Source organism: Cucurbita pepo, chromosome LG02 (genome assembly GCF_002806865.2).
Source record: "Cucurbita pepo subsp. pepo cultivar mu-cu-16 chromosome LG02, ASM280686v2, whole genome shotgun sequence".
Lineage (NCBI taxonomy): Eukaryota > Viridiplantae > Streptophyta > Magnoliopsida > Cucurbitales > Cucurbitaceae > Cucurbita > Cucurbita pepo.
In genome coordinates, this window is record NC_036639.1 from 7469173 (window position 1) to 7485286 (window position 16114).

Below are 16114 nucleotides of genomic sequence, written 5' to 3' on the forward strand. Positions count from 1 at the left end.
CAATATTGAATACAGGACATCACTATGGTGTCGAAGCATTAAATTAACGTCTTTCATTTTAGAGGGATTAATCTTCATTTTGTAATCACCTACGATAATAAATTAAATGTTATTTTACAAAATTCAAAATTTAAGAAATCGAGACAAAAACTATCTACATATAAGTAGGTACATATATGTATGTAAATACATATAGTATATATATATATATTATACATTATACATTATACGTGTAGATATTGGATTGGAGACTGTAATTATTTTTTTATATTATAAATTGAAACACATCATATAATGACTCTAAATTTCTACTACCTAAAGTCGCTACTGTCATCCTAACGTATACTCTTAAGCAGAAGTTATCACTCATTTTGACCTTCAATGATCGGGTAAGATAATCTTTCTATTAAATGTTTCAGATCTTCTCTTGTATAGACAATGTTTTGACTTATTTTTGCATAACTTTTGTCTTCTCAACCTTCTCTTCATTAGTGAGTTAGAATCCAATATTTTTACTCATGGTCCACCTCTCCAAATCCGACTATCAATACTACTATTGAACACTACAACATTTTAGGACTTAAATACATTTTCCACCCATTTAAATAATGTTAGTTAAAATTACAAAACACAGTTGTTTAGCTATTGGCAATTTTTTTTTTTTATAAAAAAATATTAGTAATTTAAATTTTTCATGGGAAGTAATGCCTACATTTTCAAAACTTACTAACTTTGGTACCGCTCTTATAACTTGACCCTAAGAGATAGTGTAAAGTATTGAACCGCTCTTATAACTTGACCCTAAGAGATAGTGTAAAGTATTGAACAGGACATCACTATGGTGTCGAAGCATTAAATTAACGTCTTTCATTTTAGAGGGATTAATCTTCATTTTGTACCTCACCTACGATTATAAATTAAATGTTATTTTACAAAATTCAAAATTTAAGAAATCGAGACAAAAACTATCTACATGTAAGTAGGTACATATATATATATATATATATATATATATATTATACATGTAAATATTGGATCAGAGACTAATTATTTTTATATATTAAAAATTGAAACACATCATATAATGACTCTAAATTTCTACTACCTAAAGTCGCTACCGTCATCCTAACGTATACTTTCATGCAGAATTTAACTCTTAACCGTCGTCCTAACATATACTCTTATGCATAATTTAACTCTTAAAACATTATCATTAAAATCATAATTTGAACATCATAACATCATAATTGAAAACACTGCTTTTCAAGTAACTATACTATTCTTCTCATTGTATCTATTTACGAGCAATATCTACTTGAATCACAACTTGGAGAGAGAAAGCTTTTAGTCAATAAAATATAGAAAATATATGTATATATGTTTTATTTCACCTAGTGCAAATTTTGAATTTGTGAAAATTGTGAAGACTAACGGCAAGATAGATAGGATGGTTATTTTGTATTTCATCACTTTTGTTGTGAAACAAATTGGAACAAAGTTTCCAACAACTTTCGAAGCCATGTTACTTGGGATAGATTATATTAAAGAGGTATATTTATACACACAAAAACGTTTTTGTTGAGCATGTTGCTACATCTTTTTTTTAGTACATATTATATTTATGCACATTTTTTTGCTTGGAGTAATTTCAATGGAATTATGTTTCTGATTCTTATTAATATATGGAACTATGACTTTTCTTGTAAAGTAAAGAATGTTATCATCCTTGTACAAGTAAGAACATGTATGTATATCAATACGTATAACAATGCGCCTGGGCTTAAAGCTTTTTCAGCACATATCAATGTAATACAAAAGTAATGGTTGGTTATTCTTATAAAGGTTATCACTCATTTTGACCTTTAATGATCGGGTAAGATAATCTTTTAGGCAAATGCTTCAGACCTTCGCTTGTATAGACAATATTTTGACTAATTTTTGCTTGTATAGACAATGTTTTGACTGATTTTTGTATAACCTTTATCTTTACCATGTTCTTCCAATTCTTTAAAATCCAAATACAACCAGGAACACTGTAAGATTTAACAGGTCATTGGCATCTTTACTTTACCATGGTAATACATTTTCTATAACATTTAAATAACATACCATGTTAGTTAAGGTTACCTAACAAAATTGAATAAATTACTTTAACGATCATTGATTGCAATTTTTTTTTTTGATAAAAAATATATTCTTAATTTAAAATTTTCATCCGGGTACATGGTACTCATATTTTTAAAACTTACGAATTCTGTTGTAGGTCTTATAACACTTACCGTGGGATGGTGTCAAAGTATTGAATCGAGTACATTATCGTATGTCGAAGCACTGAATTAAGATCCTCAATTAATTTTTATTTTGGGTACGACCTACCGTCATAAATTAAATGTCATTTTACAAAATAAAATAAAAAATATAATAAATAAAAAAACACACACAAACTACAGGAATCAACTCATTATAGCTGCTTGAAACAAATCTTGATTTTGATTTCTTAAATTTTATGTTATATAATAATTCAACTTATTTTTGTGTCTGCCTTTACCCAACAACCCCTAAAAAAGAAATAGTTGGGATTATAATATTATTGGATTACAGCTTTAACCTTGTCCTATTTCTAGGCTCCACATAAACATTTGTCTTTTGATAACTACTTGTGTAGTTCCTAGTCCCTTTTCATGACTGGTTTACAGAATTAGTAGGGTCGTTCTTGATCCGTATTTTACTCAATTGATACACTAATCGTTAACCCATTTACGGAATTACAGTCTCTGCCCTTGTCCTATTGCTACACTCAATAGGTGCACTCACCCTAGGCCATCTACTTGTATAGTCCCCATTCTCCTTCAAGACTAGTTTATGGGATCGAGGTTTCAACCTTAATCCATTTCTACACTCAAGAGAAGTACTTGTTTAAAGCTAACTACCCATGTAGTCCCAAGTCTATAATATTGATTATGGCACTAACAACCCTTAGTTAGGAAAGAGGGGACAAAATAAATTTTTAACTTTTTTTTCCAATACTCTATTTTCTTTTATATTTTATATTTGTGGGGTAGTTTTCTCTTTTACAAGTAAAAATTTGACCTCTAAATTTCTCAATAAAATTTTATGAATTTAAACTTAAAAGAAAATTGAAAATTTAATTCTCGGGGAATCTAGTGTTATAAATTCTCCTCTCCTTTAAAACTGTCATTCACGAAAATTGCTTATTCCCAAATCTCAATGTAGGACATCTTTATGTCCATTTTTCTTTTTTGAGTTGCTACATCGTCACGACGAAGCTTACACTAAGGGTATACGACACCCAATGCCTTTCATGGATCTATTGAAAAAGCAAGGTAACACTTACAACTCATAGGACTTACGGCATAAATTTGGTTTAGTGCTTTCACAACACCATTTAGGGTCTTCCTTTGGTGATCCTTGTAATTTACCTCCATGTTGATATATGATGGTATGTTGTCAAAGACGAAAATGATGTCCGTATCAAGATTGTTCTAAGAACTTTTGGTTCGCCGGATCCTTAAACTCTATAGGACATTGATTTGGTTGAAAGACATCACATAAATTTCTTAATATCTATGATGGTTCTTGAAAGCAATGGGTGTGGCTTTCTCTCTAATCATGAAACTTGAACTAACCAAGACCCTTATGATCTTTAGTGTCTTTCCAGAGATACTTGGGTTCTCATCGTAGTGTGATAGACTATCACACTACGATCACATTAGGATCGTAGTGTGATAGACTATCACATTACTCACATTAGTACGGTTATTCATCTGAGTAATGCATTGGCGTTATTTGAGAGTAGATAATCATTCCATAAACATTTGAATCAATTTATTTGTAATTCAGTAATAAAAATAGTTTGATGGTATAAGAAAATAATACCTCATCCATAATTTCCATGTTNAAAAAAAAAAAAAAAAAAAAAAAAAAAGTCTTGGTTTGCAGGTAAGGTGGTTGAGACCTCCGCCCAATTTCGATGAGTTCAAGAATTCAAGCTTCCTTCATACAAACTCACTCTCAACTGTTACCACTCTCCATTTTCCATTTCTCTCTCTCTCTAGATTCCATTCGCTTCAATGGCTCATCTTCTCCGCACCTCCTTCCTCGCCGGCTCCTCCCCATCTCTCCGCCGGAGGCCTTTTCTCCAGCTTCCATTCCACCCCAGGCGGCGGTCTCTCCAGCCCCAGGCCACGATCCGCGAGATCTTCATGCCTGCTCTCAGCTCCACCATGACCGAGGGCAAGATTGTGTCCTGGATCAAGACCGAGGGCGACAAGCTCGCCAAGGGCGAGAGCGTCGTCGTCGTTGAGTCCGATAAGGCCGACATGGACGTCGAGACCTTCTATGATGGCTATCTCGCTGCTATTATGGTCGATGAAGGAGGCGTTGCGCCTGTTGGATCTGCAATAGCGTTTTTGGCTGAGACTGAGGATGAGATTTCTGAGGCTAAGTCTAGAGCTGCCAATGTTTCATCTGGTTCTTCGCCTTCCGCACCTCCGCCGGAGAAGATTCCTGAGAATGTAGGTGCTGCGGCGGCGCCGGTTGCGGCGGCTAAGCCAGCTTCGGTGGTAGTGGCTTCCACTCACCCTGCATCTGAAGGAGGGAAGAGAATTGTGGCGTCCTCGTATGCGAAGAAGCTGGCTAAGGAGTTGAATGTGGAGTTGGGGGCAGTGCTGGGGACTGGGCCATCGGGGAGAATTGTGGCCAAGGATGTTGAAGCTGCGGCTTCTACAGCTGTTTTGAAATCTGATGCTGCTAGGTCAGTTTCAGCTCCAGGAAGCAGTGTGCAGCCGCCGCCATCCCTGGAGTTGGGAACCACTGTACCGTTTTCCACAATGCAAGGGGCAGTGAGTAGGAACATGGTTGAGAGTCTTGCAGTTCCCACATTCAGAGTGGGGTATACCATTACGACAGATGCGCTTGATGCTCTTTACAAAAAGGTAAAGTAATTGATTGGGAGACCATCATCGTGTTTATTAATACTATGAATCTGCCTTTCAGATAAATTTTGGACATGTTATTAGTTAGATTATTTCCTAGTTCGAAATTGATACAACTCTCTTTAGAAAAGGGTTGAATTTGAATTTTGCTTTTGCCCTGCTAAGAATTGGTGGTGATTTATGGTTCTTAGATTAAATCCAAGGGCGTGACTATGACAGCGTTACTTGCAAAGGCTACAGCACTAGCACTGGCTAAACATCCTATAGTAAATTCTAGTTGTAGGGATGGTAAGAGCTTTACTTATAATAGCAGCATCAATATTGCAGTTGCCGTGGCCATTGATGGTGGCTTGATCACACCAGTGCTTCAAGATGCAGATAAGGTTATCTTAGTCTCCTTAAGTTTTTCTGTTGCCTTTCAAATGATATGTTAATTATTTCATCTTGGATTGTTTATATTTGATTTGTGCTTTAGGTGGACATTTATTCTTTGTCTAGAAAGTGGAAAGAGTTGGTTGACAAGGCCAGAGCGAAGCAACTGCAACCTCAGGAATACAACACTGGTACTATTTGATTAGTTCATTTATGAAACTTGATTCAATATGGAGTAATTGTTACTTCACCTGCATTCATCTCTATGGCGAAGTTATTTTATTTTATTAATTCTTGTGAGAAGGAATTCTGATTTAATACGTAAAATTTGGTTTAGTAAGTGTAGTTTTCGTGGTTCAGAGTACCATTCTTCACAGTAGCTTGGTTACAATTCCACTTTTACCATTATTTGTTGCATTTTCAAGTTCATCAGAGATGTATATGCACTTTCAGTCTCCTCTTATTTCTCCCCTCTTCCTTGCGCAGGTACCTTCACTCTTTCTAATCTTGGAATGTTCGGTGTGGATCGTTTTGATGCAATTCTGCCACCAGGAACTGTTAGTTTTGTTACTCTTCTACTTTTCTCTCCCCATTTTGTTTCACCAGGGTACCTCTCTGGCATGTACCCTTCTCTCGGCCTAGTTATTAATATTAGGAACCTCATTTATATAGGGAGCAATCATGGCAGTCGGAGCATCTATCCCCACGGTTGTAGGTACTAAGGATGGTCGGATTGGCAAGAAAAACCAAATGCAGGTAACAATCTCAGATTATTCTTGGTGTATATTTTTCAGAGTAGGCCTATGAATCCTTATCTTTTGGATCTCGAAAATTTGTAGGTAAATGTAACAGCAGATCATCGTGTAATCTACGGTTCGGACCTTGCTACTTTCTTGCAAACCTTGGCAAAAATCATTGAGGAACCTAAAGGTCTAACACTATAGTTTTACTTGCATCTTAAACACCCCCCTTTCTTTATTCTCTTTAGTTTTTTTCTTATGAATTGATGTATCTTTCACACGAATTTGAGTTAGATGTAATCTCCCGGAAAGTGGTCGAAAGTAAGAAATTATTTTCTGAGTGTGTTGCCCATGTTTTGTGAAGAATAGAAGCAAAATTTTGAAGGATGAACAATTGCTTATGTTTTTTCTTTTTTGCTTTCTTCTTGAAAATGAAGTTGTATCGATAGCTTATTTTCACATGGAATTCATAAACTTATTTAACAAAGTCTTTCTTTTGGCATTGCGCACAATTTTGATAGACAAAATTGTAGATTTGTTCCATCACCTACAAGGCTACATTTATTCAATATGTTTGCTCGAGTTTTTGTATCATTTGATGAACAGGTAGCAAGCTTGCATGAGTTTCTTGCTGCGCCAAAGCTCATTCTCAATGTGCATAGTGAAAGGATTTTGTTGTATTATCCAACCCATTATACTAAGGTCAGTGTAGGACTTGTTCTCTTTATTTTCAACTCTACATGTCATATTTTGAAGTTCATTTTCTCATTCACCCAAGTAGCCACTGAATACTCTACTTCTAATGAAAATATCAACCCTAATCTTCTTGTTTTCCTTTGATCTTTAGCCTTCAAACACTTATATATACATACATATACATTCTTATTGATAGATAAATATACAACATGAAGACTTATCATATTTCTATTCTATTGCTTTATATTTTGCATAAAGTAGACACTCAAAAGGTAACCCACACTAGATAACTAGAGGTAAGATTATCACAGCCGTTTTCCAGTCCTCCATAGTATGCAGAAGCAGTCTATTTTATCTTGCATTAAGGAGCATTCTCAGGACAGTCTTCATTTTTGGCCTTGATTCGGGTGAAGGCGACACACATGAAATAGCTACTTCAAGGACTGCACCCATCTGGCTTCGAACGTAGGGTGATGTTTTGCTGATACTGTTGTCCAGAATTTGCAGCTCCCATTTCTGATTCTGCTTAGAGTGGTAACCTAACACAGTCTTCACCAACTCGGCTCCCTCACTAATTGCTGTCTTTCCCGTTAGTAATTCGAGTAAAATCACTCCAAAACTGTAGACGTTGCCAGCCGGTGATACCCTCATTGTGTAAGCATACTCTGCAATCACACCAAAAACAAATAAGAACAAAAATAGTAGTCACAATGGATATAATAGACCTGCCAAGTCAAGTTTTGATTTTTGAATATAAAGCAACAGTTCATTTACCTGGAGGAATGTAGCCAACAGAACCAGGAACCATTGAAAGGCTTCCGGTGCTCTTTGAGGGATCAATCACCTTGCAAAGTTCGATGTCACCTATTTGAGGCTCCTTGAGGGACTTGAGAAAAATGTTTTTACTTGATAAATCAAGGAGAAGAACAGGACCAGAAGCACATCCGTGCAGAAATGTGAGACCCTGAGCTGCTCCTATAGCTATGCTGTATCGGCTTGACCAATCAAGGACGTTTCCCAAGCTACCATGTAGATTATCAAAAAGGGTGCCTTTGGGAGCATATTCGAAGAATAGGTAAGTACTCTCAGTGGTCAAAACGTAAGCTAGAGGAGTCATGATATTTGAATTGTTAAGTCTCCCAAGGACCTCCATTTCCTTCCCAAACTTATCCCGACTTCCCGGCTGAACTATTTTGTCATTCCATTTGAGCTTCTTGACATAATAGCTTGATCCACGAGGCATGACAACTTTGTAGTACGTACAAAGCCGAGTTTTCATGTCAATGTTAGAAGGGTCAGACACTGCCTCCATGGCTTCAGAAAAGTCGATATTTGAGCGGTGGATGACATTGAGAGACAATAGTTTCCCCTGAATAACCATTGCAGTAGGAGGAACTTCCCCTTCAGAATCATGGACATTTCCCTTATAATAACGTTTTGTCATGACGAAAATAAAAATTACGAATGCAGCAGAAATAAACAAAGCTACAATCACAACGCCAATTGCCGCAATGATCGGTTTTCTCTTCTTTCGAAGAGGAGGAGAAGTATCAATTGGCGTAGTATAAGGGATGAGATTTGGATTTCCTTTCGTGTCGAGCAAAACCCAAGTCCTAAACGGAGGAATAACGCCAGAGAGCTGATTGTTAGTAAGGCTCAGTTCTGTCAATGATACCAATTGAACCAAATACGCAGGAATCTCACCAGAAAACTGGTTGTTTGAGAGGTCCAACACTTCCAAGCTAGGAAGTCCAACAAAAGACTTCGGAATCAGCCCTTCAAAACGATTGCTGCTTAGATTCAAAGCAATCTGCAACTTCTCTGGCATTTTTGGAATTGGATTCGTTAATTGATTTCCACCCAGTTGGAGTTCCATCAATGAACTCATCTCACGAATCGTATCAGGTATGGCACCAACGAAATAGTTACCCTGTAAATTCAAGTTAACAAGCCTGTTTAAGACCAATATAGAATGTGGTATCGAACCATTGAGAGAGTTCCAACCAAGATTTAGAATCATCAGTTCTCTTAGTTGCATAATCTCTAATGGAAGTTCTCCAGACAGGTTATTGGATTCAAGTCTCAAGGCTTGAAGACCTTGAAGATTCCCCAACTGTGATGGTAACCTTCCCTCCAGATTATTCTGAGCCAAATTCAACAGCAACAGAATCTTGCAAGCGCCTAACTCGTTAGGTATCACACCGGTCAGCTTATTATTGTCCAATTCTAAGTACATCAATTTCTGAAGTTTTCCAAATGTTGCAGGGATTGTCCCATTCAACATATTGCTTCCCAGTCTCAACCTAACCAAGATAGAACTGGAAGATACATCTCCAGGAATAGGCCCTTCTAATTCATTATGAGACAAATCCACAGTTTCTAGTTGTGGTTTGGATAAGAGCCCTACTGGAATGGAACCACTGATGTTATTGTAACTAAGATCTAAATTCTTGACATAATTTGTTATCCCAATAGGAAGATTACCAATAAATCTATTTTCGTGAGCTGCTAATCTCACAAGAGAGCTGATTCTTGACACACTTTCTGGAATTTCTCCATTGAACTTATTTGCAGATAGAATAAGAAACTCCAACTTGGAGAGATTCCCAATTAGCAGAGGAAGAGACCCAGAAAGATAATTTGAACTCATATCAATAAATGTCAAGTTCATATATCTAACAATATCTTCTGAGATTGTCCCTCGAAATTGATTCTTAGAAAGCTGGAGCTGTTCTAAGGCCCTGTCCCTTCCAATTTTAGTAGGAAGAGGGCCACTGAAACTATTGGAACTAAGATTCAAAGATTTAAGGCTAACCAGTTCATCCAACTGCAAATCAATGTTTCCATTCATGCAATTGAAAGACAAATCCAAGATCTCCAACCTCTCAAACCCAACAAAAGAAGGCAAAGGACCAACTAACCTGTTGTTGCTGAAATTCAGCAATCTCAACCCAGAAATCGCTCCACAAAGTTCGATAAATTTCTCCGGAATATGATTCAAGCTGTTGTGTGAGACATCGAGTGCCTGTAGAGTATCAATCTGGCAAATAACAGGCAAAACGTCGTCGGAAGAAAGAGAAGATCCAGAGAGAGTAATGTTAGTAACAGAGGAGTTATCAAAATTGCATCCAACCCCCTTCCACGAACATGGATTAGGGTTCTTGTCGACATCCCAAGAACCGAGAAGCTTAGAGAGATCAAGCAAGGTAGCACGTTGAGTTGCAGGGAGCTCAGATTTCAGAAAGGGGAAACAAGAGATGAAGAACAAAGAGAAGAGGGGATACAAAGCTGGGGATAAACGCAGCATTTGTAGCGGTGATCGGGAAAATTGATTGTCGCAAAATGGTTAGTGATGGAATTGGATTGAGAGGGAAATGAAGAAGTGGATGAAGATGGAGTTTAAGTTAAGGGGGGAAGAAAATGGTGTGAAGTGAAGAAAAGAGTGATGGATTGAAAGGGAAGACGAAGACGAAGACGAAGACGACGACCTGGATGAACATGGTTGAGGATTTTTGAGCGCCACAGAGTCCACAGTGGTTTGGAATTCCAAGTCTCCGCTTCAACGTTTGAATTTGTGGGGTTTTGGCATTCAAACCCGCGTGGAAATTCAACCCATCTTTGCTCCAAATGTCACGAAATACTTTTATGTAGTAGTGGAACATCTTTTCAAACTTTGTCGCCATGGCCAAGGCTTGCGCACGTTTTGGTTTATTTTCATAAAAGGGTAAAATTGGTAGTTATTTATTTATTTATTTATTGATCTCCCTTTCATTTTAGGATTCTAAATGTTATGATTTGTGTATTACCCAATAGAACAAAAGAAATAATAATAAAAAAGAACTATTTGACAAATATCTTAGGTCGCCGATAGTTATCAAGTGACGGGCGATTGACATCATTGACAATGAGAGTTTTTTTTATTTTTATTTTTTATATTCTAATCAACTAAAGTACAAAGTCTAATCAAACCTAGGATGTAATTGATTCGTTTCGTTATCGTTTCCTTCGTGTGCAACCATTAGCGATTCGTAGTTAATCTTGTGTCTTACTGATGTTCTAAATTTTCGATGTGTTGTTCACTGATTTTGGTTAGCCCTTCCTCTTTTCTTCTCAATTCGGATTATTTTCTTGCTAATTACCAATAGATTGGGTGCAGTTAATGATTATCATTGTTGAATTCATGCATGTTGCTAATGCTGAGAAATTGTACGTTCATCGTTGACAAGGAAAATAGAAGATGCATAAGGAATGTGAGGAATGACCAATTTGGTCGGAGATAAGTGACTAAATTAGTTTAGTTTTTCTTTGTATTTTGAGTTGATTTTGACCATATTCACTTAAGAGTTACAGTGGAGTATTTAAGACTAATGAGATGACTAAAACATGACTTATTAAAGAAATTGTGTGTATGAAATGTAATTGAAAGCACGTGGATTATCCAAATATGATTTAATGAAGAATGTCACGTGAGAACTATAATTAAAAACGTGATGAATTATATGTTAGAGCAATTCACTGTATTCTGTATATGATTTGTTGAAGGTTGAAGACGTTGATGTGGTCGGTTCAGTTGAGACTGTGGCAAGATACGTCTAAAACTTACCTCCCACCACCTCGTACGTTTCTTTTCTCTCATCGATTTCTTCTACAAATTTGCAGAGGACGTTGCAAGAAAGAGGTATGGCTGGTTTCATGGTCTCTCATATACTTTAGATGAAGATATTGGCGGGACAACATCTCTTGGAAACCAACTTCCTTGTCGAAGCTTACCCAATTCTTCTTCCTATTGGTCAACGCACTTCTTAAGCTTATAGAAACAACCTTTAATGGGTATAGTATTTTAGACCTGTTTATCTCTCGACTCCATTCATAAGAAAAAAAAAATTATCTTATCATCACGAAGTTAAAGGAATAAGATTTAAGCATCGAGCATAGGGATTGAATTTTGAATTTCTTCTAATGGTTCAAAAACTTACTCATAAATGACTTCTTCAATTACTCTATATTCGGAGCTCCTTAAGCTTCGTTTGCTCCTTAACCTCCTAAGAATCTAATGAAAGGGGTCTTGTTGGATGAATTCATGCCACAAACCTCTAATTGAATTCTTTTTTCTTCCCCGAATGTGGCATTTAAGAACTTGAATCGGGCAAAACTGTTTCAGCCATTTTGGTCCTCAAGTTCTAAAGAAACTTGTGAGTAATCTTTGAACTATATGTGGTTGACGTACCATAGAATCATATCCAAAGAATAACTTAAAGGGTCTATAGTATATGAATAAGGTTGAGTGTCTTATCGTGGTAATATTATTGATACGACCCACTTTATAATTGTTATAAATGATTCGATCCAAATCATTTATGTGGAGATACGTAAGTGGAGATATATCCTATACAATAAGTTTGTGTAAGACTGGACCACGAAATATTTAATCTCTTTTTATTTAGAAAATTAATATTTCATAAGATATTATATGTGACTCGATCTTAATCTTGAGTGAATTATGAACTTATACCTGTAAAGGGTGCTAGTGACTTTTGCAACCAATTCAATATGCCTACCATTTCAGGTACTTCACCAAATAAGAAGGTGGGAACATAATTTCACGAGATGGAATTCACTCCTTCTCATATAGGGTAAGTAGACAACCCTTAAGTGCCGATTTTGAGACTTAAACAATTGGGTATCACCCTCTTATATGCCCAAGAAGGACTTGGTTTATGATTAGATCATAAACAAATTGTTCGTCACAAAACCATGGGTACTTAAGGTGAAAAATGTAATTACAGAGGTAAACATGATCTTTTATCCTAATTGTAATTATGAAAACTCGTGATGGATCGACTTGCTTATAACGATTATAACAATGGACACAACTTATCATACAATGCATAAAAATGCGACTCTAAGTTTATAATAACCTATAGTTAATGAATGGAAATTGATTAATTAATTAATTTTGTATTATTAGATCTTATAATCTTTAGGTTAATAACTTTCTCCATATTTTTCCTAGTAAGTTTGCTTAACTTTTTTATTTTGTTTAATTTTAAATAAAGTAAAAGCCGATTCCAACGCTTCTGCTATGCGAATGAAGCGTTCATTTCCAACATAGGTTATCTACTTAAGTTTACAGATACGATGATGTATAAGTTGCCTTAGTAGTGATCATAGATATTCTTTTATGATATATCATACTTCCTAGAAGATGATGTTCAAACACCGGAAACATAAGGCATGGTGGTAGAACATTGAGGTCGTGATGCTCCATCCTCACAACATTGAGACTGAAACCTAGTATAGGCTAATTTCAAATTAGGATGTATTTCTGATCTAATCGACCATCATATTTACTCTAGAGGCCTTATAGTCCTTTATGAAGATAACAATAGAAACTTCGATTGGCTCGATCATTCATGAAGCTTAATCCACCAACTTTTGATGGAGGGAAGGTGGATCCTGTCGTAGTTGAATCACGATTGGAGGCTATAGAGACAACCTACTAGTGTATCAATTTTCCTTAAATGAATAAAGTTCATAGCACTTCCATGTTGCTAAGTGAGGTGCATTTCTAGTGGAAGACGGCCTCCCAAACAAGGACCACGAGCAAAGAAACCATCACTGAGTCTCAATTCAGAGAGGCATTTTTTGAAAAGTATTATCCAATCGTAACCATGTACCAGAACCATGCAACCTTTCTAAGTCTCAAATAAAGAGACAAATTAGTGGAGGAGTATGACATAGAGTTCAACAAATTATTCAAGTTTGTGTCTTAGTGGACACGGAAAAGAAGCGGATTGTTCGCCTTATCATGGGTCTCCACGAAGAGGTCCAAGGATTTAGTGGCTCACGTATTTAGTGATTATGCATATGCCCTCAGAGTCGCTACCCTGCTAGATGTCACAATCGCACTTTTGATGGTAGCGGACTTGTCATTGTGCGGCACTCACTTTCCAACGACAAGTGAGCTAAGCCAATTTGTTCTTGCGTCGCCTACGGCCAAGCGACGTATGCTCGAGCCTCTGGCCTCGATTTTAGAAAATGAGGGCAGAGAGAGATTTTCGAAAGAGAGATTTTCGAAAGAGACGTTATATAAGTAAGCAAGAGAGAAATAACAATAGCTCACAGTATATAACTTTGGGTAGGGAGAAGTTGACAACTAGTCGTATCCCCCTATAGTACATTTTGGCAGCCTAGACATGATATTTCTGAAATGTCATACTTCCTATAAATACAAAAGTAAAACACTGGAATATGAAAAGACAAAAAGGGTTTGGCTTGTCATGGGCATGCGACCATGGGCAACATGCCTTGGACGAGCATGACCGTGACATCCTCCCCCACATAATTGGTTGACGTCCCTGTAAACCAACTACTTTCAAATCTGGCGATGTGGGTGGCAGCGGAGTCCAGATCTTCGGTGCGTTCCCAGCTGGTTTCCTCCATAGGGAGATTCTTCCATTTGACAAGGAATTCACGAATTGTCCGTACGAGTCTTCCTATCTTTCTAACCCTGTTGGCTAGGATCTCCTATATTTCTTTAGTGTCTCTTTATTTCAGATCGATGCTCGGTCTTGTGATTATATTTTGCTGGTCGTCGTCTGGGTCAGGGTGATAGGGCTTCAAGTTGCTCACATGAATTACTAGGTGGATATTCATCCATCTGGGTAGCGCAACTCTGTAGGAGGCANGAGAAGTTGACAACTAGTCGTATCCCCCTATAGTACATTTTGGCAGCCTAGACATGATATTTCTGAAATGTCATACTTCCTATAAATACAAAAGTAAAACACTGGAATATGAAAAGACAAAAAGGGTTTGGCTTGTCATGGGCATGCGACCATGGGCAACATGCCTTGGACGAGCATGACCGTGACATCCTCCCCCACATAATTGGTTGACGTCCCTGTAAACCAACTACTTTCAAATCTGGCGATGTGGGTGGCAGCGGAGTCCAGATCTTCGGTGCGTTCCCAGCTGGTTTCCTCCATAGGGAGATTCTTCCATTTGACAAGGAATTCACGAATTGTCCGTACGAGTCTTCCTATCTTTCTAACCCTGTTGGCTAGGATCTCCTATATTTCTTTAGTGTCTCTTTATTTCAGATCGATGCTCGGTCTTGTGATTATATTTTGCTGGTCGTCGTCTGGGTCAGGGTGATAGGGCTTCAAGTTGCTCACATGAATTACTAGGTGGATATTCATCCATCTGGGTAGCGCAACTCTGTAGGAGGCAGCCTCGATCTTTTTAAGGACTTCAACCGGGCCTTCATATTTTCGAACTAGTCTCTGGTCCTTTCGGCTGCGTAATCTGATCTGTTCTAGTCTCAACTTGATGAGGACTTGATCTCCTGCTCAGAATTGGAGGGGGTGACGTTTCTTGTCCGGCCACTTCTTCATATGCTTTGAAGCTTTCTCTAAATATGCTCGGGCTATATCTGTTGTCTGCTTCCATTCTCTTGTGAAGTTTTGAGCTTGAGGGTTTTTTTATGCACAAGGATGATCAATAATATGGGGCAAGGCCTGTTGTCGTTCACTTACAATTTCGAAGGGACTCTTTCTCATAGACGAGCTCGTTTGACAATTGAAACAGAATTGGGTGACATCTAGCAGTTGTATCCAGTTCTTCTGGCGAGCGTCGACAAAGTGACGTAAGTATTCTTCGAGCAAGCAGTTGAACCATTCCGTCTGTCCATCGGTTTGAGGATGATAGCTCGAGGAGATGTTTAAAGTCGTTCCCAAGAAGGCGAATAATTCAGTCCATAATGTGCCAATGAATCTACCATCTCTATCACTGATGATGCTCGATGGAATGCCCCATAACTTTACAATGTGTTTGAAAAATAGTTGGGCTGTTAGTTCAGCCGAGCATAATTTGGGAGTGGGGACGAACGTTGCATATTTCAAGAACCGATCTACGATAACCAAGATGGCGTCATACTCCCCGAATTTTGGGAGGTGTGTTATGAAGTCTAGAGACACACTTTCCCAAGGCCTTGTTGGCGCAGGTAAANAGCCGAGCATAATTTGGGAGTGGGGACGAACGTTGCATATTTCAAGAACCGATCTACGATAACCAAGATGGCGTCATACTCCCCGAATTTTGGGAGGTGTGTTATGAAGTCTAGAGACACACTTTCCCAAGGCCTTGTTGGCGCAGGTAAAGGTTCCAAGAGTCCCGAGACTTTGGCTTTCTCGACTTTGTCCGGTTGGCAGATGAGGCACATCTTGGTGTACTACATGATGTCGTCCCGCATATTTGGCCAGAAGTACCCCTTTTTTATTAGGGCATATGTTCTTTGTCACCCAGGGTGTCCAACTCATAAAGTATCGTGACATTCCTGAATGAGCTTCT

At 37.6% G+C, this 16114-nt stretch overlaps 2 protein-coding genes across 3 annotated transcripts; one reads left to right on the plus strand and one right to left on the minus strand.

Annotated features, from left to right (window-relative positions):
- Positions 1–3951: 3951 nt before the first annotated feature.
- Positions 3952–6905, plus strand: LOC111788553 (dihydrolipoyllysine-residue acetyltransferase component 5 of pyruvate dehydrogenase complex, chloroplastic-like). Of its 2 annotated transcripts, XM_023668913.1 has the most exons (7): positions 3952–4955; positions 5147–5338; positions 5431–5518; positions 5814–5884; positions 6000–6083; positions 6167–6257; positions 6674–6905. In XM_023668913.1, the coding sequence occupies exons 1-7, from the start codon at positions 4092–4094 to the stop codon at positions 6688–6690; spliced, it is 1407 nt and encodes a 468-aa protein (XP_023524681.1). In that variant the 5' UTR covers positions 3952–4091; the 3' UTR covers positions 6691–6905. The 2 variants fall into 2 exon arrangements, with proteins under 2 accessions (XP_023524681.1, XP_023524682.1); XM_023668914.1 differs by lacking the exon at positions 6674–6905 and having other exon boundaries at positions 3953–4955; positions 6167–6514.
- On the minus strand, positions 6883–10508 carry LOC111788552 (leucine-rich repeat receptor-like tyrosine-protein kinase PXC3). Its single transcript, XM_023668912.1, has 2 exons — positions 7538–10508; positions 6883–7428 (listed from the first exon to the last, which is right to left on the minus strand). The coding sequence occupies exons 1-2, from the start codon at positions 10068–10070 to the stop codon at positions 7115–7117; spliced, it is 2847 nt and encodes a 948-aa protein (XP_023524680.1). The 5' UTR covers positions 10071–10508; the 3' UTR covers positions 6883–7114.
- Positions 10509–16114: the final 5606 nt, after the last annotated feature.

Excerpts from the sequence above, each read along its gene's own strand:
- LOC111788552 (XM_023668912.1), bottom strand. The coding sequence starts at position 10,070 with ATGCTGCGTTTATCCCCAGCTTTGTATCCCCTCTTCTCTTTGTTCTTC. Across the intron at positions 7,429-7,537 it reads TGTTGGCTACATTCCTCCAG|AGTATGCTTACACAATGAGG; the intron begins GTAAATGAACTG and ends GTGTGATTGCAG.
- LOC111788553 (XM_023668913.1), top strand. The coding sequence starts at position 4,092 with ATGGCTCATCTTCTCCGCACCTCCTTCCTCGCCGGCTCCTCCCCATCT. Across the intron at positions 4,956-5,146 it reads TTGATGCTCTTTACAAAAAG|ATTAAATCCAAGGGCGTGAC; the intron begins GTAAAGTAATTG and ends TATGGTTCTTAG. Across the intron at positions 5,885-5,999 it reads CAATTCTGCCACCAGGAACT|GGAGCAATCATGGCAGTCGG; the intron begins GTTAGTTTTGTT and ends TCATTTATATAG.